The 23811-nt window shown below is 36.7% G+C and overlaps 1 protein-coding gene across 1 annotated transcript in view; it reads left to right on the top strand.

The window, feature by feature from the left end:
- LOC129248825 (roundabout homolog 2) overlaps nt 1-23811 on the top strand; it is a 136367-nt gene that overhangs the window by 110035 nt on the left and 2521 nt on the right. Inside the window, exons 8-11 of the mRNA XM_054888437.1 lie at nt 2232-2330; nt 2665-2905; nt 3613-3773; nt 11567-11747. Coding sequence (XP_054744412.1) covers nt 2232-2330; nt 2665-2905; nt 3613-3773; nt 11567-11747 — 682 coding nt within the window. The remainder of the gene's footprint in view (nt 1-2231; nt 2331-2664; nt 2906-3612; nt 3774-11566; nt 11748-23811) is intronic.

The following is a 23811-nucleotide window of genomic DNA, read 5'->3' on the forward strand; positions in this document are numbered from 1 at the left end:
GCCACGGTCCGAAAGGCCTGTCGTCGAAAATTGCGATAAAACCGCTGAATTTATCGAAAGAGACCGGCATAGTAGCAGCCATAGCATCGGCCATAGCTGAGCATGAGTCATCAAACCGTTATAAACCATTTGAAAAGAAGCTCGATGTATGGGTGCCACACGACTTGACACAAAACAACATTTTGCCCGTATGGATGCATGCGAATCGCTTCTGAATCGCAACAAAATCGACCCGATTTTGAAGCGGATGGTGACTGGCGATGAAAAGTGGGTCACTTACGACAACGTGAAGCGCAAACGGTCGTGGTCGAAAAGCGGTGAAGCTGCCGAGACGGTGGCCAAGCCTGGATTGACGGCCAGGAAGGTTCTTCTGTGTGTTTGGAGAGATTGGCAGGGAATCATCCACTATGAGCTGCTCCCCTATGGCCAAACGTTCAATTCGGACCTGTACTGCCAACAACTGGACCGCTTGAATGCAGCACTCATGCAGAAGAGGCCATCTTTGATCAACAGAGGCCGAATTGTCTTCCATCAGGAGAACGTCAGGCCACACACATCTTTGGTGACGCGCCAGAAGCTCCGGGAGCTCGGATGGGAGGTTCTTTTGCATCCACCGTATAGTCCGGATCTCGCACCAAGTGATTACCACCTATTTCTGTCCATAGCGAACGAGCTTGGTAGTCGGAAGTTGTCCACAAGAGAGTCCTGTGAAAATTGGCTCTCCGAGTTTTTTGACAATAGGGAAGCGAGCTTCTATAAGAGGGGCATTATCAAGTTGGCATCCGGTTGAGAACTCGTCATCGAACAAAACGGCGCATATTTGACTTAAATCGCATTATTATAACCAATTTTATGAACAATTGAAAATTCAATAAAAATACCGCAAGACTTTTTTGACAACCATATATATAACAGAGGACCAAGCACTGATCTCTGAAGAACTCCAGCGGGTAATTCAATTAAATCGGAGTACTCATCGTTCAAACATACACTATAATAACGATTTGTCAAACAACTTTTGATACGCTTTATGAGATACGGCGGAAAGTTAAAGCTGTTTAATTTATGAATCAGTCCATCATGCCAAATTGAGTCAAAGGCCTTTTCAATGACCAGTAATATCAGACCAGCAGACTTCCTGTTTTCAAAACTAATTTTCACATAGTTTGCTATGCATTTTATCTGATGCATAGTACTGTGAAACTGCCTAAATCCGAATTGCTCATTTGGTATTAATTGGTTTGCGTTAATAAATTGAAATAATTTGTGTTTTATGACTTTTTCAAAAATTTTGCTTAAGGAACTTAAGAGGCTAATGGGTCTATAACTCTCAGCAATATTGTTAGGTTTACCTGGCTTCCAGATAGGTACAATTTTTGCTGTTTTCCAGGCTTTAGGAAAATATTGCAATTTAATACATGCATAAAACTTAATTTTTGTGAAAATGGTTAAAAAAAATAAATCTATATTCTGGGCGTATGAGCTTTCAAAAATAATGGTCGTATAATGGGCCGGCTGTGAAAAATGAGTTGCTTCAATTCGTTTTTAAAAGACTTTTTTTTAATCTTTTTAGATCATCTCTGTTAAGAAAAGGAATAAACATGTGCCCTTTCAATACGATTTTTTTCTGTTACTACAAAATATAAATATTAATTGCATTTTCTTACTTATTTACCTTAAACACTTATGAAGCAAGTTGAAGAATTTTTTGTACAATAAATTTAAAGTTTTAAAATTAAAATATATACAATATTCATTGAGAATTTCCGCTTCTCCCTTCTTTATTCGCCATATCAGTCAAAGTCCCATTCAAGGCTATATTTATGTTTATATATTAAAGTTTTAAAAATAATAGGGACGCGTTTTTAAGAAATCATCACTACCATTGAAAAACGGTGAGATTTGCACTTCGATGTTAAGGTCTTTTGTGTCCCTTACCGTGAATAGGAGCATTTTGTTAATAAATATATGTATGTCCATATTTTTCAGAGTATTTTTAGTAAAATTTTTGCACAAATGTTTCCCAATTGGGTCGCACACAACCACCTACACATCACCAAAGCTCCACACCACCACAAAACAGCTTTAGTACACTTTTGCTCCGCATTAGATTGCTGTCACTTAACAAGGGTCATTGAGTTCCCAGACCATCTACATACACATACATATATATTTGTATATCCTTGCATACTTAGTGGCCGATTGTATTAAAGCGTCAATTTCATTTACAGTACCCGAGTCACCGCCATACGCCATGGAGGCCATACAATTCAATCGGACATCGGTGTTTCTCAAATGGCAGCCACCCTATCCGAACAAGACGCGTAATGGTGCGTATAAAATTCAAATAAACACACACACATATATATACATATGCACATGTACATAAAACGAGATGTGATTTCCGCAAAGTGCACGAAATATCTTACCTTTTCACCGTTCGAAAATTAAATAGCTCAAAACCTTTGCACTCCTGAATCCTGTTCTCTGTTCCCTGACAATTTTTGCAGCATTTGGCAAATTTCATTTTGTATTCCAAAAGAAATGAGAATTCTGCTATTTTTTCTCATATCCATTTCTTTTGCTTTTTTATGGTTTATTCTACATTTTGACTCTCTTTATTTCTCTCTCTCTCTCCTTCCATTACTTTCATTTTCATTGCAGGTATTTTGACCAACTACAATGTGCTGGTGAAGGGACTGGACTCACACAATACCACGCGCATTTTCAAAAATATGACAATCGATGCCGGCTCACCGACATTGTTGCTCGCCAACCTTAGCACCGGTGTTACATATTACATTTCCGTTGCGGCTGCCACAAAGGTGGGTGTGGGTCCATTCAGCAAGCCGGCTATACTGCGTATGGATCCACGCACACAATCGCTCGACACCGGATACACAAGGTTTGTCGTACGCCCCAGAGGTCTACTAGTACTTATACAACAATATTTACATATTTTCACATACACACACGCATTGACATATACATATACACATGTGCGTCACAACCTTTGATAGTCCAAACAAGCGCCAGTGGCGTCAGACTATTTACATACATCCAGAATTTTTCCGTTGCTACCTTCATTGGTAATGCTGTTGTTGTTTTTGTAACTTCCAATTATGCTGGCCACCAACTAGCCAGTCACCTAGCCAAGCCAAGTCAAACCGAGCCAGAGCAGGCAGTAATGACGTTTGGCCATCGAAAACGCCATGAGCGCAACCAAAACACACCAGCAAAGGCAACAGCAGCATCAGCGACAACACCAAAGGCAACAAAACATCATCAGCATATTCAACAACAACAACAACAAGAATAGTAATAAAGCAAGATAAATAGCAAGAAAAGCAACAACAACGTACGGGTACAACATCCGTATATCGACAGCAATTTCGCTTGTTTCCTGTGCAAATTTGCTTCTGATTAAAGTGAAAATGTAGCCGTTACCACTGCTGCTTGCGACGTTGTTGCTTGCTGGCTGGCTCACATATGTACATACATAGATACATTGTCGCTTATTTTCATACCATCCTTTACACATCAGTACATCAATTTCTATTCCCTCATTTTCTCCTCATAATTTTGCGCTTCTCTGCTGCTCCTCTTTCACAGATATCCCATCAATCGCGACATTGCCGACGATTTTCTAACACAGACTTGGTTCATCATTTTACTGGGTTCTATTATAGCGTTAATTGTGTTTCTATTCGGCGCTTTGGTCCTCTTCAAACGCTACCAATTCATTAAGCAAACATCGTTGGGCAGTTTACATGGTAAGTATCAAATAGACAAACACAAACACATGTGTCTCCAATGCCCTGTAGGAAAATCTACTAACACAGCCTCGATTCGTTCTCCTTCCTATGAAAAAGCGATTCCGAGGAAAGTCAACAGAGTATTTTTGGCATGGTTCTGAAATTATTTTTTGTAGGCTTGAGTATAACAAAAAGTAAACTGAAAAAATGTTGAAAAAAAATTGAATAATTTGCATTTTATTCAGAGATAAAATTTTGGAACGGAGTTTTCAAACACAAATATCTTCTGTTCTTTTTAACATTTTTGTGAATTGTTATTTTTTTTTTCGTCTTTGTCTAAGATAAACTATAATTTTTGAAAAAATATGTTGAAGAAAAAATTAAAATTGTTTTGTTCCTAATTATTCAGAAAAAATATTTTGGGGGAGTTTTTCACAAGTGAGAAGAAAATTATTTTTCAAAAGATTTCAACAACAAACAAAATTGTTTACATACAATTTTTTTCAATAATTTTTAATTTTTTCCCCATAAAATTTTTAAAGAAAGTATATTTTATCGTAAAAAATAACAATAAAGATACTCAAGCCATAGTAATAAAGCATTTTTTGGAAACATTTAAGGAAACATCCAAACGCTTGACATGGAATTGCTCGTAAGCAATTGATATATTTTACACAACAATGTTTCTCGAAATCCCAATCGCCCACCAGCATCCATTCTTAGATCATTTTGAACTTTATATTAGTTCAGATCTAGTACGCCTTGTGTATATTTTCTACCTCCTCGGAAATAGTACCAGACTTAACAGATGAGCTTTAGTACACTAAACATCCATTTTTCAAAGGTTTAAAACTAATACTAAAGGGGGCAGGTGATGTCTAGTTCGTCTAGTAAGTCTATGTATATTTTTTGCCAGCTGAATTATAGTACTGGAGTTCACAAGTGTGAACTTGTATCCTCTTCTGCACTTTATTGGTAGTTTGGATGTACTACTAAATACGGCAGACGAGGTGTGGTCATAAATTCAGCAAATGAGATTTATTACACTGTACAAACTTGTTTTCAAGCGCTTGCCATCTAGTTTTTGATGTTTCGTAACTAGTACTGAAGTGGTCAGAAGAAACTTGAGACGCTCTTCATCCATTTTTGTATGGTGTGGAACTAGTACTAAAATGATCAGAAGATATCCAAAATGCTTATCATCCAGTTTTCGATAATTCGGAACTTGTAATTAAGTGGTCAGAAGAGATATAAGACACTCATCATCGAGTTTCCGATGATTGAGAACTAGTACTAAAGTGGGCAGAAGAACTACTCATCCATTTCTCGAATGTAGTACCAAGTAGCATGCACTTTCGTTAGCCCTACAGAATTTTATTCGATTGCTATGTGGTGATATTTCACAGCTCTTCTTCTTATTGAGATGTTCCTTTTAGCATTTGCTTGTATTTATTTTACTTTGAAATTTTTACCTTCAAATTCCAATGTGAGATTTTGTCATTAGTTCAGGCTTTCCTGCAGGGTATCGCTTACGTAAATACCCCTGGTTATTGATATAAATAAGTATGATTTTGGACCAAGTGAATATGTGGACTTGAATTTGAAATACCTAGATCTGTTTTTCGCTGACGGGCAATGTCTTTAAAAAAGTTTCTGTGCTAACAATTTTTCATTCGAAAAAAAAAAAAATTATATAAAATAAAAATTGATCGTTAGTATCTTTATTTCGTTGTACTAGTTGTAATTTCTAAACGTTATTCTGTTTATACTTTAAGATGCGTTAACAAAAAAAATAAAAAAAAAGCGAAATCGCCTGCGTATTTTCTTCAAGGCTTATGTACGAGTATATATAAAATATTTCTGTGTTTATCAAGAAGGACGAGTGCTACGTCATGTTTCACCAGTAAAAGTTTAATGGTATTGCTGATAGACTCAAAACATGAGAACCCTACAAAATCGCTTATATTTATTGATACGTTCAATCTCTCAAACGCAGAATACCTTTCATAATATGCAGCTTATAGGTAGCTAAGAGTATCTTAAATATGGTTATTCGAAGCTGTAACTCAATTCGAGCATAACAGCCATCAAACAAATATAAATTGAATGTCAGACTTTGAAGATGGATTTTACCGGTTACTCCGGCAATTGGCGGTGATTGGAGACCAACATTGTTCTCAGCCAGTGGTAGATGAATAAAAAACGTTGTAGGCTTGCTCCTTCCAAATCAGAGAAAACATTTTTGTTCCTCCGTTTATCCAATTAGTTACTGCATCAAATACTTTCAAGGCTGAAGTATTTATATCTACCCATTAATGAGTTTTTAAGAGCTGTAGGAAAGTTTTTCAAAAAAACACATGTAAAATTCAGAAAAATGCATGAAATTTTTATTTAAGTCGATAGTACAGTCCATATAATTTAATGTTTGAAGATTATTTCATGCAAATGTTGACCGCGACTGCGCTTCAAATGGTCCATCCGCTTAGTCCAATTTTGGCATACTCTTTCCAATGTTTTGGCCGGTATCTCACATATAAAAGCTTTAATGTTGTTTTCCAATGCGTTAATTGAAGCAGGCTTGTCTCAATAGAAATGAGCTTTAACATAGCCCCACAAAAAATAATCTAAAGGCGTTATATCGCACGATCTGGGTGGCCAACTGACAGATTGACAGGTTCCGAACGTGAAATGAAATGTCACCGAACTCGCCTCTCAACAAGTCCATTGTTACGCGTGCTGTGTGGCATGTGGCACCGTCTTGCTGAAACCACATGTCATGTAAGTCAAGCTCTTGCATTGGGGGCAAAAAAAGTTTGGATATCATTTCACGGTAGCGCTCACCATTCACAGTTACGTTACGATACGCAGCATCTTTGAAGAAGTACGGTCCAATGATACTTCCAGCCCATAAACCGCACCAAACTGTGACCTTTTTTGGATACACTGATAGCTCTTGCAATTCTCCTGGCTGATCTTCACTCCAAAATCGACAATTTTGCTTATTTACGTGCCCATTGATCCAAACAATGAGCTTCGTCGCTGAACACAATTTTTCGATAAAAAAGTGGATCTTCGGCCAACTTTCCAAATTCACCAAAAATTCTGCGTTGTGGTAGGTCGTTCGGCTTCAATTCTTGCACCAGCTGTATTTTGATAGGCTTTACACCTAAATCCTTTCGCAAAATTTTCCACGTTGTTAAGTAACAGAGACCCAATTGCTGCGAACGGCGACGAATCGATAATTGATGGTCATCATTGACACTGACCGATACAGCTGCGATATTTTCTTCAGTTCGCACTCTACGTAAGCGTGTTGGTGGTTTGATGTCCAGTAATGTAAATTTGGTTCTAAATTTAGTCAGAATAGCTCGAATAGCCGCTTCAGTGGGTCGATTAAACTGACCATAAAATGAAAGAAGCGCGCGATAAACTTTCTTAACAGAACACTCATTTTTATAATAATATTCAATGATTTGCAAGCGTTTTTCGTATGTAAGACGATTCATGGTTAAATTATAGACCAAACTGCCGAAACGTGCGTCAGCTGTTTAAACCAACTGTTTAAAAAGATAATAGCTAAAAAATCACCCGTTATTTAGATCCTCTGAATTTCTGTGCGCTGCGCTTTATCTATGGCATTGTAAAGCTCATACAGTTTATCATTTCATCGTTTGTCATAATCGCGGTCACGAAGAAGTCCTTGTATTTTCTGCAAAATTTATCTCTCGAACAATCTAAGGGCTATCCTATCCTGTGTTTTTATCGTTAAATTCAGACCATGCTGGTTAAAGTGATGTACGGCAACTTTCTCTAGACTCAATTCCAAAATTTGAGGTGGTACTCGTATGAATATCTAGTCGGCGCAGACCGAAGGCAGTACTGTTATTTTGTCATCAGTTCATTGAACGAATAATTAACTTCTCCATAAAAAATTTACCCTTGAATCATTGATGAAATATTCGGAAGAACTTTACCTATATACAGATCTATATACAGATCTCTGGCTCCCGCAGCTTTTCTGGCTCCCAAAGTTCTCTAAACGCTTTTGGCAGTTGATATTTCATCATATTTGATCTAGTATTTTTCTTCAATTTCTTCATAACTTCATAACTTCATAGCTAAGCAAATGAGTTTATGAACTATCACAGGTAATCGCGCAAGTCTTCAAATTTTCTGTTAGCCTTTTGGTAGAAATTAGGAAATTTGACGGATATCAAAGGATACTGCTCTCAAAAGACATTACTGGACTATTCATATTTGTTCTCGTGAAAAGTAAACAAGTTCTGCTTTTAGTGGATATATCCACTGTCTTGTGATGTCCATATTAATATCATAGAATAAATATTAAGATTTAAGAGAATTTTTTGAAAAGGGGTATGTAGTTGTAATGGCTGAAGTACCAGTCTGGCACTCCCCAAGTAGCAATAAAGCGCCGTTTTGATACTATCTATCTGCCAAGGCCGGAAATTTACAGGGAAAGTGAACTTCTGAACTTCTCTGAAAGGTCCTCACAGCTTCTACAATGGGGATTAAATGGTAAACCTAGCTTTTTTCGACCTGTGCCGATCCCCCAATGACCGGTAAACACGGCTACGTCTTAGGAAATTGAATGGCATGGAGCCCACAGAACTTTCTAAATGTTCCATCTATTGCACGGATGCCAAAGGGTTTTCGGAATAGTATACGAAGAAATTGAGCTTCCTCTTTATTCATAGGAATGCTGATTACCGGGTGAAAGACCTCTGAAATCAATTCAGTCGACCCTTTCCTGGCAAGCTCATCAGCAATTTTATTTTCTTCCATGTTCCTATGTCCTGGAACCTAGATGAGAGAAACGTTACCTGCACAAACAAGTTGACCAGTTGGATCCCCATCATGACGTCGTCACAGCCTTGATAACAGCTTGACTATCGTAAAAATGTTAATGACTCCTTCTTTCTAGCGTTGTTTAAGCATACTACATGCTTGTAGACTTTTCTCCAGTAACAGTATTCCCCAGTTCAAAGGAAATAGATAAATTGGCTGATTTAGAGAAAATCCCAGCTGCGATTCTCTAAAACAATTTCGTTGATGAACAAATAAAAAACTGAGTATGCAGCATTACTACTTGTAAATAAGATTTAAAGCTTCACGTGCAGAATTATACACTTTTTTCAGGATAACTTTTACTGTCACATGTGCTAATAAGCAGCAGCTTGGCTTATGATAGTTGTTTATGCGGCCCACCGAATACAAGAGATGGAATCTCTCTGATTGTGAGGGACATTTTGTTGGACTGTACATTACAAAAATAGCATTATGTGTCCAATGGCGAATCTGATGTGATTACAACTTTTCGACATAGAACTTTCTTCACAAAATATTGATTCAAGTCGATCGGCACCTAAGGATGCACGTAAATCCAAAACTCTGGTTGGGTTGGTTGGCCATGAAGTTTGATGAGTCCTTTTGTGATTGATCCTGGGGATAGGTGACAGATTACTATATTTCTATCCACGGTGAAGGTGAGGAGGTGGATTTTCAGATCGAATGTCCAGAAATCCCTTGTTTACCAACCCTAGCTCTTAAATCGCTAACCAAGATCTTTGATCGCATTTGATTTATTTTCAGTCGAATTGATTTGTTTTTCACAGAAACTTGACGTGGGATCCGCTCAAATCAACGCACAAGCACATAGTGGGGTATTTTATTTAAATTTTAAATGCCATACATTTTTTGTTTTTTTTTTTGAGCCACAAAATGTCCGAATAGTGTGTTGCTCAATGTCGATAGATTACGAGATTGCGACATCCAAGAAAGTGTTTCTGGCATAAAAAGTATAAAACAATAAGAAGGCCGGCATGGTACCATAAATTCGCTGGATAATAACAACGAAAATTAAAAACAATACAACAATGAAACAAATACAAACATTATCAGCTGATCCTGCCAACTTTACTGAAATCAGGTTACCCACCACAGATCACAGATGTCGCCAGTTCTGCATATTTTCCACCGTTTAAGTTACTTTTTGTGACCGGGATAGATTTGGCACCAAAAATAAAGATTCTTAAATTTTATATAATATACAAAGCCCTGTTTCAATTTGATTTCAGTAGTACGTCTATATGCACACTTAGAAATAAATCAGTCTTATAAATCTTCGAACAAAACGGTCCTAAATAAATCTGAAGTAGGCAGCGAATGTAATCTGCGCAGTTTTATCAATAAAATCAAGCATTTCATCAAATTTCCTTGATACTTCCGGCCGAGCACAAGGAAACCGCTTTATTAAAAAAGTAAATTAATAAAAAATAGTCATGGCGTGTGAATCCATAAGTAGATTTGTACAAAACAAAAGCAATAAATATTTCATGCGAAGCACCTACACAAAAGCCTAACAACTGCTGGCGTAGCCGATTAGTGATATTTTATGTAAAAATGCAAGGAAAAGAAGTTTGTAGAAAATCCACAAAACAAAGAAGAATAAATCGTTCCTAATACATAAATTCTCATAATACAAAAACAAACAAAAAAACGAGCTAAAGCAGGCCTGACTAAGAATTACAAGAAAACAATCGCTGAATTCATAGTGGAATGAGAAATGATTGGAGGACACGTAAAACCGGCATTAATTATGTGTATCCCAGAAGCAGAAAAAAAAATGAATGCAAATAGAATCATAATAGACTCCACAAAAAGGCTTAGCAAATTAGGCGAGTTGATTAAGAGGCGCACATTAGGATCGAAAGGATACAGCTCTGCCCGTATTTGCTATTTGCATTCAAATAACTCGCAGTAATCGCGAGTAGCTCACGGCATAAAAAATGTAAAAAATATAATTCTAAACTGCAAATTCGTAAATACGAGGGCGATGAAAAAGTTTGCACAATGAAGAGAACGCCATGTGAAACCTTCAAGAAAAAGTTCTCAGAATAACCCCTAGTTGACGCTCTAAGTCAGGTGATTTGAGTTCTGTTGTTTTTTGCTAGGTTTCTTTTCCGTGATTAACATTTTTACAAAAATTTTATCGCTCTTGCTTGAAATCTGTTAAAGTTACACCGCCTTTAGTAATCTACCACTGCACGTGTTTTCGATTTTTTATAGTTTTAAAAATTAATTTTTCCATATGTCAGTGAACGTTGGCTAACCGACCAGCCTGAGCGCTGATTGCCTTCAATTCACTCTCTTTCTTGGGTAAATACGGTTTGTCACTTATGAATTATTCCTTTTCTTGGGCACAAGTACTCGTAAATGGATTACTTCTTCACCATAGGGATGTGTGATATTTCACTTCGCTGAGTGAGGAACTTAGTCTCAGCATGACTAAGTCCATTGAAATAAAACTTCTTGATATTTTCGGTTTAATTAACTTATTTATCTCTGGCGATGTCTCAAGGAACCGATGGCAATAGATGTTACTCTCTGTATTTATAGTTGCATATAATCGTCAAATAGTGCTAAGCTAAAAGGTTCGCTCTCTAAAACCACCATCCTGTGAACTTTTTGATCACCCCTCGTAGGAATAAATAAAAATTTAGTAAGAAAAAAACACAAAAAGGCTTAAAGCACGCAAAATATAGATATTTTTGAATATCTTCTTCGTGCTCAGGCTATCTAAATGGGGCTTAATATTATGGCATTTGTTATAAACGCTACAACCGCAATTACAAATATATTCATGTAGGTTACTGCCATTGTACCTAAACCCATTGAAAGTCCTCCGCCATGCTATGGGCTGATATCCTTACTTATTTAGCATACATTTATTTTCTTTTCTTCTCCCCGCAATGCTCGTTTATCTATTCTATTTCTTCTTCTCCTTATTTCAGGGAATCACGCAATCGGTGCCGTGCGAAAATTCCCTACGCTGCCACTGAATGCGAATGGCGTTTGGATCGATCCGACCGGCGGGGTATGGCGTCAGGCGAGCACCTGCACGACAAAGGACCAACTTCCGGACTACGCGCAAGTCACTGGGCAACAAACATTGCCATTACCGGATTATGAACGGTAAGTTGTAGCGCTGTTATTTTGGAAATTTCAATACAAAAGCATACAAACCCTACAAACAAGCATACACATGCACGCACTTAAGCCAACGTAATCTACGAAAAATGGTATTTGGCAGCAAAGCATTCGCTGCATGACGCTATCGGTCGCCCCACCTACGCAAGAAAATTAGTTATCTATTGTTTAGTCAAAGGAGTGGATGTAGTCTATGCTGAGGCGCTTATGCTAGCGCAAACCGATATGAAAAGTGCGTGTTGCTAATTATCTAATATTGAAGTAACTGATTGTAGTTGGCGGTATACTTGGGGGTAAATGGTGAATGGCTGCATTTTCATTCTCTTACATCGCCTCACTCCACTTTGCTGCTTTTTCTTTTAATTGCTGTTTTCCAATTTGCATTTACGGCTCCATTTATTTCTGAGCATTTCGCTGCTTTTGCTTCTTTCATACTTTTTCCGAACTATACTTCTCATGGTATATGAACTTGTTTTTAGTTTCGTTGATTTTACCTGTAAGGTTTTTTTCTTTCCATTATCTAACACTTACCATAACTTTGCAAGTTACTCTTCGCTGATAAGCGTTTGCAAAAGTTTCCAATGTAGCCTATAAAATTAAATGTTATTATGTTTCGGTTCGAGTTATCTTTCTCAAATAGTTTTTTTTTCGTGATTTCTTTGCAAATTCATGTTGTTCGACTATAAACCCTAGATTGAAGTACTTGGCACGGATTTTAACGATCACTAAGTTGATTAAACAAAAAGAGTTAATTATACCAAAAAAATGTTTTACTAGGTAAAAACTACGCAAAATAAACATTTGACCCTTGTTGAACTAATTCTAAGTCTGGCAACGCCCCAAGGTGTAACGTCCCCATTTACAGTGTCGGACAAAACATATTGGACTGGTGCCTATTATTAACACTAGCAACTCTAGCAATGGCAAATATCAGGTCAGTCCATAACTTCGTGCGTTTTTTAAAGGTGGTTTTAAAATTAATAAAAAGGATGTTTAAAGTATTTATTAATCAATAATATATTTTCCTTCATTATTTACAATGTTTTCCCAACTTTTAGGCAAATTTTTAATTCTCTGCTCAACAAGTTTTTTGTCCTTGGAGCCAAAATACCCTTCGATATCCATTTTTAAAGCTTCTTTTGAGGAGTAGTTTTTGTTACTCATATAGGATTGAAGTCCACTGAAAAGGTATTTAGCGGCATTAGCTCCCATCCGAGCTCGTTCAGCTTGCCTAATATTTGCCTTGCGGTATGAGGTCTTGCGTTGTCGTGGTGAAACAAAACTTTCCGTCTATTCACTAAAGACGGTCGATTTTTTTTAAGTGGCTCATTCAGGTTTGATAGCTGATGGAAATAATCGGCAGTTATCGTCTGGTTTGGTTCCAGAAGTTCATAATAAACAATACCGGCCATATCCCACCAAATAGACAGGAAAATCTTCTTGGGGTGAAGGCCATCTTTAGGGGTCGGTTTTGGTGTTTCATCTTTATCTAACCATTGGCGTTTGCGAACAGGATTATTGTAAAGGACCCATTTTTCATCACCAGTAACGATACCGTTCAAAAAACTTTCATTTTCAAGCCGTTGCAGCAGCTGAGAGCACACATTCACTCTCTGCTGAAGGTTGGCGACGGAAAGTCTATGCGGAACCCATTTTCCCAGCTTTGAAACCTTTCCCAACTGAGCCAGGTGCCTTTGAACTGTTCCATGGGATGAATTTAACCTCTGAGCTATCATATCGACTGTGAAATTTGGCTCAGTTTCTACGAATTCAAGCAATGCGTTGGAGTTAAAGACATCAGGACGACCAGCGCGCGGGGCATCCTTCACGTCGCAGTTACCACTTCGGAATTTTGAAAACCACTTTTTCGCAGTCCTTATACTCACGGTATTCTCTCCGTGAGCAGTGTTTATTTCTGCAGCAGCAGGGATTGCATTTTTACCACTTTTATAAAAAATATACAAAATATGCCTCTTATACGCGTTCGAAGATTCCATTTTATTTTTTAACAACCCGTGCTTCTATCTGCGATTAAAATTACTTGTTGAATGCACAATATATCAAAGAAAATACGAATAGTTCCGTTATATTCCGCGAATAATTTTTTGCATGCAAAAATCGTACAAAAGTGAAATTATGGGTAAAATACTCCCGAACTTATGGACTGACCTGATATTATTCTGAATATAATGCAATTTTTTGAAAATAAAGGAGAAATAATGACTTTAAAAAACATAAACAATTGAATAATTTATTTCATTCGTGACATTATATTAGTGCGGGGATAGCTGTAGTGATAGATATCTCGTACAGTATCGATCAAAAAATTTAAAGTTTATATTTGTTGTCAAGGTGACATTGCACACAAAAAAATTCTTTTGCTACTTTTTGTATGTTTCACGCAGTTATGAGTTACAGGGTGTTAACAATGGAAGTTAACAAAAAGAAAATTCGGTACGTTTTACAGTTTTCTTTGATAAATGCGAAAATGCAAGTCAGGCCTGGCCAGGCTGAAATTGTGAATGGTGTATATTAGGGCGGGTCGATTTAAAACTCGCTTATTGCTCTGTGAAAATCGTATTCTAGGGATCAAAATAAGAAGCTTTGCCGAAGGAACCATTCCTCTAAAATGAATTCTGATGTCCCCCAATTTGGGTCGAACGAAAAATCCACTTCGACCCATTTAGAGTGCTCCAATCGAGCCCAAACGTATGACCGACCCCACTAACTTTGGACGGCCGATCCACCCATGCCAGTGGAACACCCCCTGGAACTCCCCTGGGGGATTCCCCATACAATCATTTCAAAATATCACCATTTTTGGCCTTTGCATGAGAAAAGAAACTAAAAAGTTCGACCCAAATTGGGGGACATCAGAATTCGTTTCAGAGGTATGGTTCCTTCGGCAAAGTTTCTTATTTTGATCCCTAGAATATGATTTTCACAGAGCAATGGGCGATTTTTTTGCCTCCCCACAAATCGACCCGGCCTAGTGTATATGGTGCCGATACTGTAACAGCTAATTATGGGCAATTTTGGTTCCGTTGATTCCGTTCAGGCATTTTTGATGCTAAAGAAATTGTGGATAATGTCGCAAAAATTCTAGGCAAAAACAATGGATTTATTTTTTCCTAACTAATATACACGACAAAATCACAGCTAGAATTATGAAGAAGTTACCAAACAAATCCACTCTCTACTTAAGAAACATATTTAACTCAGCATCACGAATTAAAAATGTTCGACTGCCTTGGAAAGTTGCCAAAATCATTGCAATGTCTTAACCAAACAAAGACGCTTCGCAACCCTCTCCATACAGGCCAATTAGTATATTACCATCCTTACCCAAACTTTTTGAGAAACTTATAACTACTTGACCGCCTTGAGCCCATATTGCATTCCTTCCCACCAATTTGGATTTCGTCGCAAATATTCAATAGAGTAACAAATAAAATATTATCAGGAATTGATAAAAGGAATACCTATGTTGCAACAAAAGCTTTTGACAGCGTGAGGCACAAAGGACTACTATTTAAACTTAAACAGTATCTTCCACTGGGCTACTATCTGATAATGAAAAGCTACATAGCAAACAGACAATTTTATGTAAAATATGGAGACAAATGCTCTAATCCTACTCAACACATGGAAGCCGGGGTACCTCAAGGCAGTGTACTAGGGCCTGCACTACATGTGTTGTACACAGCTTACGAGGTATGTTCAAAAAGTATCGCGAATTTTGAATTTTCGCAAGTTACGTATATTCGAATTTTGATTTTTTTGTGGCGATATGTTGGTACTCACTCATGTCGACGAGTTCGGTCATTTTGAATGCTCAGTTAATTGTTGACAGCTGCTTTGCTTGCACGTGTTTCGGCTCGTCTTCGATTTTTGCCTATTCAAAAGGATGGATCAAAGAATCTGTATCAAATTTTGTGTGAAAAACGAAATTAAGTGCGCGCATGCATTCCGAATGTTGTCTGTGTCATACGAAGAAGCTACTTTGGACCAAAGCAACGTTTATCGGTGGTATAAAATGTTCTCAGAAGGCCGAGAAGATGTGATTGACGATAAGCGTTCCGGACGCCCGAGCACTTCAACAACAGACGAAAAAATTGATCAAGTGAAGAAAATGATATTAACCAATCGACGAATCACCATTAGAGAAGTTGATGAGGAACTAGACATATCGATTGGCTCGCGCCATTCGATTTTTTTCAATGATTTGGGCATGAGACTGGTCGCCGCAAAATTCGTACTAAAACTGCGCAATTTCGACCAAAAGCAGCATCGCATGAACATTGCTAATGAGATGTTGGACTCTGTCCGCGACGACCCAAATTTGCTCCAGAGAGTCATAACTGGTGACGAATCGTAGGTTTATAGTTATGACGTGGAAACCAAAGTTTAATCATCTCAATGGAAGCTGCCGCACGAACCAAGACCGAAGTTCTTGCCACAGGGTAAAACGGTCAATAAGGAATATTACCTGCAAGTATGCGCAATTTTTGCGAAGGAATTCGCCAGAAACGCCCGGATTTGTGGAAGAACAAAAATTGGCTCTTGCATCACGATAACCCCCTGCTCACACATCGTTGCTTGTGCGCGACTTTTTGGCCAAAAACAACACACTAATGATGCCACAGCCACCGTATTCCCCAGATCTGGCCCCCTGTGACTTTTTCTTGTTCCCGAAACTGAAGAGGCCCATGAAAGGACCACGCTAAGCTACGATTGACGAGATAAAGAAGGCATCGAAGGAGGAGCCGAACAAGATAAAAAATGATTTTTTGAAGTGAAAAACTGAAAGTGAAAACTGGAAAAAAAGTTGGCACAAGTGCGTAATATCTCAAGGGGATTACTTTGAAGGGGACAAAATTCATTCCAGGTTAAGTTCCCGGCGCACTTTCCAAATCTAATAATCGCATCCAAGTGTTTGATGGCCTTCCTCGTCTACGGCTGCGTTGGGGATTCCACTCAATAGTGTCTGTGGTTAAATCATCATAGAGTCTACGAAGGATGTGGCCAATCCAACTCCATTTTCTTCTGCAAATCTCTGCAGTTTGCTGAGTTGTTCTAAAAGTAAATATGCGTTACCTATAATTTAGTTTAAGTGGCCAATAAATGTGAAACGGGCATAAAAAGCAACACCCAACTCCAGGATTTCATCAATGGTGAACAAAGCAAAGTATCGACCAAAAATAGTACCGAAATATGAAAAAGGTGATTTTAGAACATTTCTTAAGATTGAAAAATGACCGCCACCGTAATATCGAAGTCTAATGGCGTGACATTTTTTTCGAGAAAGGACATCACTATTAATCTTATATCGACAACAATCAGCGAAGAAAAATCAATGTAATTTTTCTAAGGGCATCCTACTCACGCAACAACTCCAATTCATTTAAAAACATGTCTCTTCATCTCAAACTAATATCTTAATAGAATTCTGTCCCAAAATATGCATGGCATTTGACCTTATTAAGCACAATTTGGATAGTGTAAGGGTGCCACGGATTCAGTGAGTGATAAGAAAACGCGGTTGAATCGTCACTAAAAATAAAACTCGCCCATTAGCCTAAGAATTTATTAGTCACAACGGGCAAACTGTTATTTAACCTAATATTATGCACTCAAAAATTAAGCAACCCCTCACCATCCATACTCGTAGAATAACACCACCAAGTGGAACTACTTCCCTCAAGAAATTCATATAAATAATTAAAAACCACCATCCGCGGCTGGCAACAACCAGTAGCCCACGCACCACAATGCTTCGAAGCCATTAAAGTTTTACACTTGAGTGCATTTTAGGAAAATGCCGAAAATAATGCAAGCAAGGTTACCAGAAAAACATAGAAACATCAAGTACCGCCAGCTGGCATTTTAGCGCATTCGCTTGAAGAAAAACAAAACTTGTGCAAATGAAATGGAATGGCAATGTCAGCCACGTGTTTGGAGCTGCTTGAGGTGCACACCCACCATAACCATGGCTAGCGGTGTAGAAACAATTATAAAAACAACAATAAGACAAAAAATAACGGCAATGCTAGGCAACAGCATTGTTGTTGGCAATTGGCAATAAAAGTGCGCAGAGTTGAAAGAAATTTAATATTTCACTAGCGCTTCCTACATTTCTTAGCACGGAGCAGATACCCCTGTAGGATGGGCTATCAAACAGTTTGTCGGCTGTGTTGTTGCTTTTTGTCTGCCCGTCCAACTGTCTGCTTGTTTGCTTGTCGACCAACGCACCTTTTGCTGCGCTTAATGAATCCCAGCGAAGTTCGTAGGTTGTAACTCTACTCCCCCTGCTTATACTCTTTCTCCACCTCCTCCATCTCCAACTCCTCTACTCCGCCCACTGTACCACCCGCGCCTTTTACGTGCTAGCAAATCACATTGCGTATCCCTTTTTTGTATTGCTTAAAATTTAATGTAGCAAATAAAAACAGTAAGTGGCAAACGAAAAAAATAAATAAAAATAAAGCAACCGCTGCTTCGTCGTTGCAAGCTCGGCGCAGTTGATAGGTAACACCCGCGTTGCTGCATTTATTTGTTGCTTTTATTGCTGTTGTTTGTATTTGTTCAGACACATTCATTCTCGCAAGTATTGTTTCTCCTTTCCCTTCCCCTTACTCTACCTCCGCTCTGCGCACTCAACTCCTTCTCCCTTCTTCACTTCCACACCTCTTAGCGCGCAGTTCATTTCCCGTATATCAACCATATTTTCACTAGGAAATTTCATTATATCCGTTTTACATTTGAAACGTGTGCGTCGCAGTAAAATTTATTGCCATCAAAGCCATTAACATTGAGTTTTTTTCTCAATATGTTGGCGTTTTGCACTCCGGCTCCCTTTCTATTTCTATCTGCTCACTTCAGCGCCTACTTCTCCCGCTCTGCTGTAAATTTTTCAATAGCGTTTTTTCCTCATTGGCGACTATTAAAAATATTCAAATAGAGTGTCGTCGCAGTGGGTGATGTTTTTTGCTCTGATGTGATCGGCTGTTCACTGGTTTTACTCTCACGAATATAAAAAAAAATCCAATTAAACCGTTTAATTGGTACTTTTACAATACCGTTTATTGCTGCTATTTTTTATTACTTGCTTTTCCCATCATTATTGACAACAACGTTTTGAGAAGTACCAATAATGTTGGTGTCTCTTTCTCAAAACAGTTAATTTTACTGTTACCTATAATTTATGTCAAATGGACAGCAGTAATTTATTGTTGCTTTATTGGCATCGAAAATATATAACTCAATTCTACTTAATTCCAGAGTCCAACATTTAGAGAGTCCAAAAATTTACTGAACATTTTTGTTAGTCAAAGTTCAGCCTATTTGTTTTTCCTTTATGGTATTTTTTGAGAGAATTTTTTGTATTTTGTTTGTTCTAAGAGAATAATTTATATATAATTTCTTTAGGTATTATTATCATTGATTAACATTTCCGCATTCGAAAGTTAATGTCACTGCCACACAAAAATATTTTTTTTTAGCTCTCATATCTGCACGCCCTAAACTCTAAGTAGTAATTAGACGAGCCAATATATTGCGCATCTCTGCAAATATACTAATATTTAACACAGTTTTGTATTTTTTTAATACGCCTCTTTACATATATCGAATCCCTCCTACTTACTTACATATACTCCAATTGCATTCATTTATTTATTTAATAATCTAAAACTGCAGTATTTAGTACAGACAGAATAATAGATTAATGCCAAACAATTCAATCAAAAATATATTTAACTTTTTATTTATTTATTTCATTACAATAAAGAAAATGTAACATTTCCCCTAGTCTACGGAGAAAGAATATTAGAAAATACTGCTGTCCTAACGATTATTTTTTCAGGCAGCACAAAACTTATGTGATGGGGGCGCACAACTCCTGCTGTTTGAGAGGAAATGACGACCAAATCCTGTAACTTAAGACGAAATGACGAAAAAAATTTAGTTAATTTTTTCAGCACTTCGAATTATGTTTTACACAAGAATGATAGAAAGAAAATTGCGCCCATCAGAGAGTGCGTGACGTCACGTTTTTCCTAGTTGTGCAGTATTGCCAACCATTTGCTCTTCGCAATAGATTTAGTGCTTTTTTATACCGAAAATGCGAAAATTTTGAAGTTTGGTGTTTGTTTCTTGTTTTTAATGTGAAGCTACCGAAATTTATGTTAAAAAAGGCAACTCTGAGAAGATTTTCGTGCTAATGAAAATTAGTTGGTTCTTATTAAATTTGATATTTTGAAAGTGTGAATTTAATTTTTTGCTCCTTTTAAGGTTATGCAAGAATATTAAATGTCCTTCTCTCAACTCTTCTTAAAATTGAAAACCTTTTCACACATTTTAAAAGGCGTTTGAATTTACTGAATGCGGAGACTAAATAACAAAAAAAAAATTCTAAATCAAGTTACGAAAATGGTAATCTGGCCATACTGGAGCTAAAATCACGTAACTCGTTGTCAAATTCGCTGAGAGCAAAGTAACGGGACCACGATAGGCGCCATCTCATTATTCTTCCCATCATGCGTTTTACATATATTTTCAAAAATATTCCCTTTTTTATAAAAAAATATTGCAATCAAAGCCTACTTATTTTCACAATTAACAAGTGCTGAGAAGCCTTGAAGTGTTTAACTCACAAATATCATAGTTTACATTATGAGTGAATATTTAAGTACTTTAATATCACTGTGCGACAGTGATTTTATACTTTTATGGAGACCTATTACAACTTGTAGGTATAGTAAAACTAAGAAAAATGGTATAGGAGAAATTTCCAACACACCCAAAATCTCATTTTATGGCCATAAAACCGTTTTTCAGTAGGTTGAATCAGTAGGTTGAATCACTCCTAACTTCGCCAATTTCCATCCGATTTCGAATTTGTTTTTTTAGTTCGAAAGAGCAAAAACAAACCTTTTTGACAGTGTGTTGACAATTTTTCGGAAGTGACAACTGACGAGACTGTAGACGGAAGTATTTGAATTTTTTTTTTATTTTTTCTCTATTTTTTCAACTTTGACATCATTTTTGCAACATTATCCGATATTGAGGAAGTTTTTTGGTACACTACTGTTATAGTAAATTTAATTTTGCGTCGAATGAGCTATATTTGACTGTAATTGAATTAAAATTAATAGAGTTGTGTGAGTTTTAAGATTTTATTGTTTTTTTTTTTTACTAATTTGGTATGTAGGTATAACTTACGCTAAATGGGAATAAGGACGTGTTTTGATGCATTATTATAGATGCGTAATATTTATTGGAGTATATATGTACTGTACTGCATACAACAGAACTGGTTAAAACTTACGAAAATATCTGACATATTATCACACTTTTTTTTCAATAGAAATATGAAGAAGCTCCCAAGTGTACCAAAGTTCACACTGTACATTGATTAACAAAAGAAGTTTGTTATTATAATTTAACATTATTAAAACGTCAAAGTTTTATTGTTTGTTTCATTGAAATTCAAGAGATATAAATCAAAACGTTGCCAGAAAAGTCGAATTTCTCAATATTCCCCGATGATGTGGCATCATCAGCCTTATCATAAACCAGATGATTGTTATTTTTGTAAAACGGACGTAAACGGTCATCATTATAAAGCTCGAAAGCACATTAAGTATGCTGATGTTGCAACTGTTAAGAACCCCGTAGTCTTGGACGATATGATTGACTCAACTGCAGGTCATGAACTGAAGGAAGTTCAACTCATTGCTAATGATGATCAAACTGATAACAATAAACCTGATGATGAAGAGTACCTTCCGTCTGGTTCTAAGTCTTCAGAACGCTACATTGTATCAAATTCAGATTTTCAGGATCTTTCTCGTGATTTACTTCTATCGGGAAGACAATCTGAAACGCTCGCTTCTCGATTTAAACAATGGAATTTAGTTGATGATGACTTCAGATGAATGATGATGATCGAATTTCTTACAGAGAAGTATTCAAAACTGATGAAGATAATGACATATGTACCGTACCATACTAAACTCCAAAGGGACGTTTCCAATGCAGTTTTAAGTTTGGAACCAGCTCCGTTGTGTACTGCACCGTACCGCACCGTACCATACCGTACACTGCTGCACTGTACAATACTCCAATAAATATTATGTGTTTATAATGACACTTGTTATCATTTTCAAGCTTCGATGCCTACATTCCAAATTAGTAAAAAAAAAAAAATCTTAAAACTCACACAACTCTATTAATTTTATTTCAATTACAGTCAAATATAGCTCATTCGACGCTAAATTAAATTTGTTATAACAGTAGTGTACTAAAAAAATCCTCAATATCGGATAATATCGTAAAAATGATGCCAAAGTTGAAAAAATAGAGAAAAAATAAAAAAAATCCAAATACGTCCGTCTACAGTCTCGTCAGTTGTCACTTCCGAAAAATTGTCAACACACTCTTAAAAAGGTTTGTTTTTGCTCTTTCGATCTAAAAAAACAAATTCGAAATCGGATGGAAATTGGTGAAGTTAGGAGTGATTCTTCACATCCACCTATTGAAAAACGGTTTTATGGCCATAAAAAGAAGAGATTTTGGGGGTGTATTGGAAATTTCTCTTATACCATTTTGTTTAGTTTTTCTATAGCCACAAGTTGTGCTGGGTCTCCATAAAAGTATATTTAAATTTTTTTTTTTGTCATACAGTGTATTCAATGCGAATGCCGTTGCCAAATACTTAGAATGTAGTTAAACAATTCATTTAGTAACATTTTGAAGTAGTACTTTGTGGAAACAAAATCTAGGCCAATATGTTTTTAAGCATATTAAATTTTCTCAAAATGCTGAAAGCATAATTAATTGGTTCAAACCATCCCTAACCAGAAAATATTATGATTGCGCAAGCTTCGCTGAGGAATATTGAAATTAATTTCTGGAGTAGCGATGAGGAGTCGGTCTCCCCACTACTTATCGAAAGTAAGGGAGAAAATAGTCCTTCTAATATCTAGTATTTTCAGATTAATGAGAAAACATCGAATTTTAGAAAGTGTGGAATTGGGTTAGTGGAATGCAAAGAACGTAAAGCATATGGACAAAGACTTCTAATATGACAAGGATTATATGGTTTCCAAATAAAGTTGGAATATTCTATCTTCGAACCCACAAGAGAGGTATACAACAGCTTTAGAGCGTATAGATCAATAAAGTCTGAACTGAAACGTCGAATAAAATATCAATTATGTGCTACTTAAACATTCAAATTAAATTTTTCCTGTCGTATCACCTCTGAAATAAGTGTCACCTTCTAATAGTGGATCGCTAATATTTAGAAATACATTTTTTACTATTGTAGAAAAATGTCATTTTGGATTTAAATATACAATAAAAGAATATTAAAATGTCTTAAAATCAACCTCGGTGGACTTTTAAAAATTAGCCAAACATTTTCCACATTATTAAAGGAAAGATACTGGGCGAAAGAACGATTCTTGAAAGCGAATTGTTCCAATTTTTATGATTTTATAATATATTTTGGTTCATAAGCACGCCTCGCTTGCAATGTTTATGCAATTAATGTTGGGAAAAACTTTGCAGGTGAAAATAGCTGGAAGGTATTAAAAATCCGGTGCAAGTCGGAGCAATATGGAGGCAGTTATTAGCATACATATGTATATACATATTAAAAAAAAAGATAAGATTAAGATAAAGGGAAGTAACTATTTGTTATTTTATTTGCAACAATTTATTGCAATTGCTGAGTGGTAATCCCTCGCAATACGTTCACAGATTTAGTGGCAGTTCCATTGAACATTTCTTGTCCTAATAAGTAGTTTAAATATATTGTTAAGGAATTCAATTAGCGTGATTTTATTTTCTAAATGTCTTCATTTAACGCGATTTATTTTGCTCCATTCCTCCAATGGTCGCTTTCCGTTTCCGCTCTCATGTAAAATTCCTATCTGTAGCCTCTATTGTATTGTCGTTAAACCGCTGACCAACAACGCTTGTTACTTAATGCTAACGAGCAGCCAACCCATTAAATCTGAAAGAAGGGGAACAGCGCGCCTCC

The sequence above is a fragment of the Anastrepha obliqua genome, chromosome 5 (genome assembly GCF_027943255.1).
Source record: "Anastrepha obliqua isolate idAnaObli1 chromosome 5, idAnaObli1_1.0, whole genome shotgun sequence".
NCBI lineage: Eukaryota > Metazoa > Arthropoda > Insecta > Diptera > Tephritidae > Anastrepha > Anastrepha obliqua.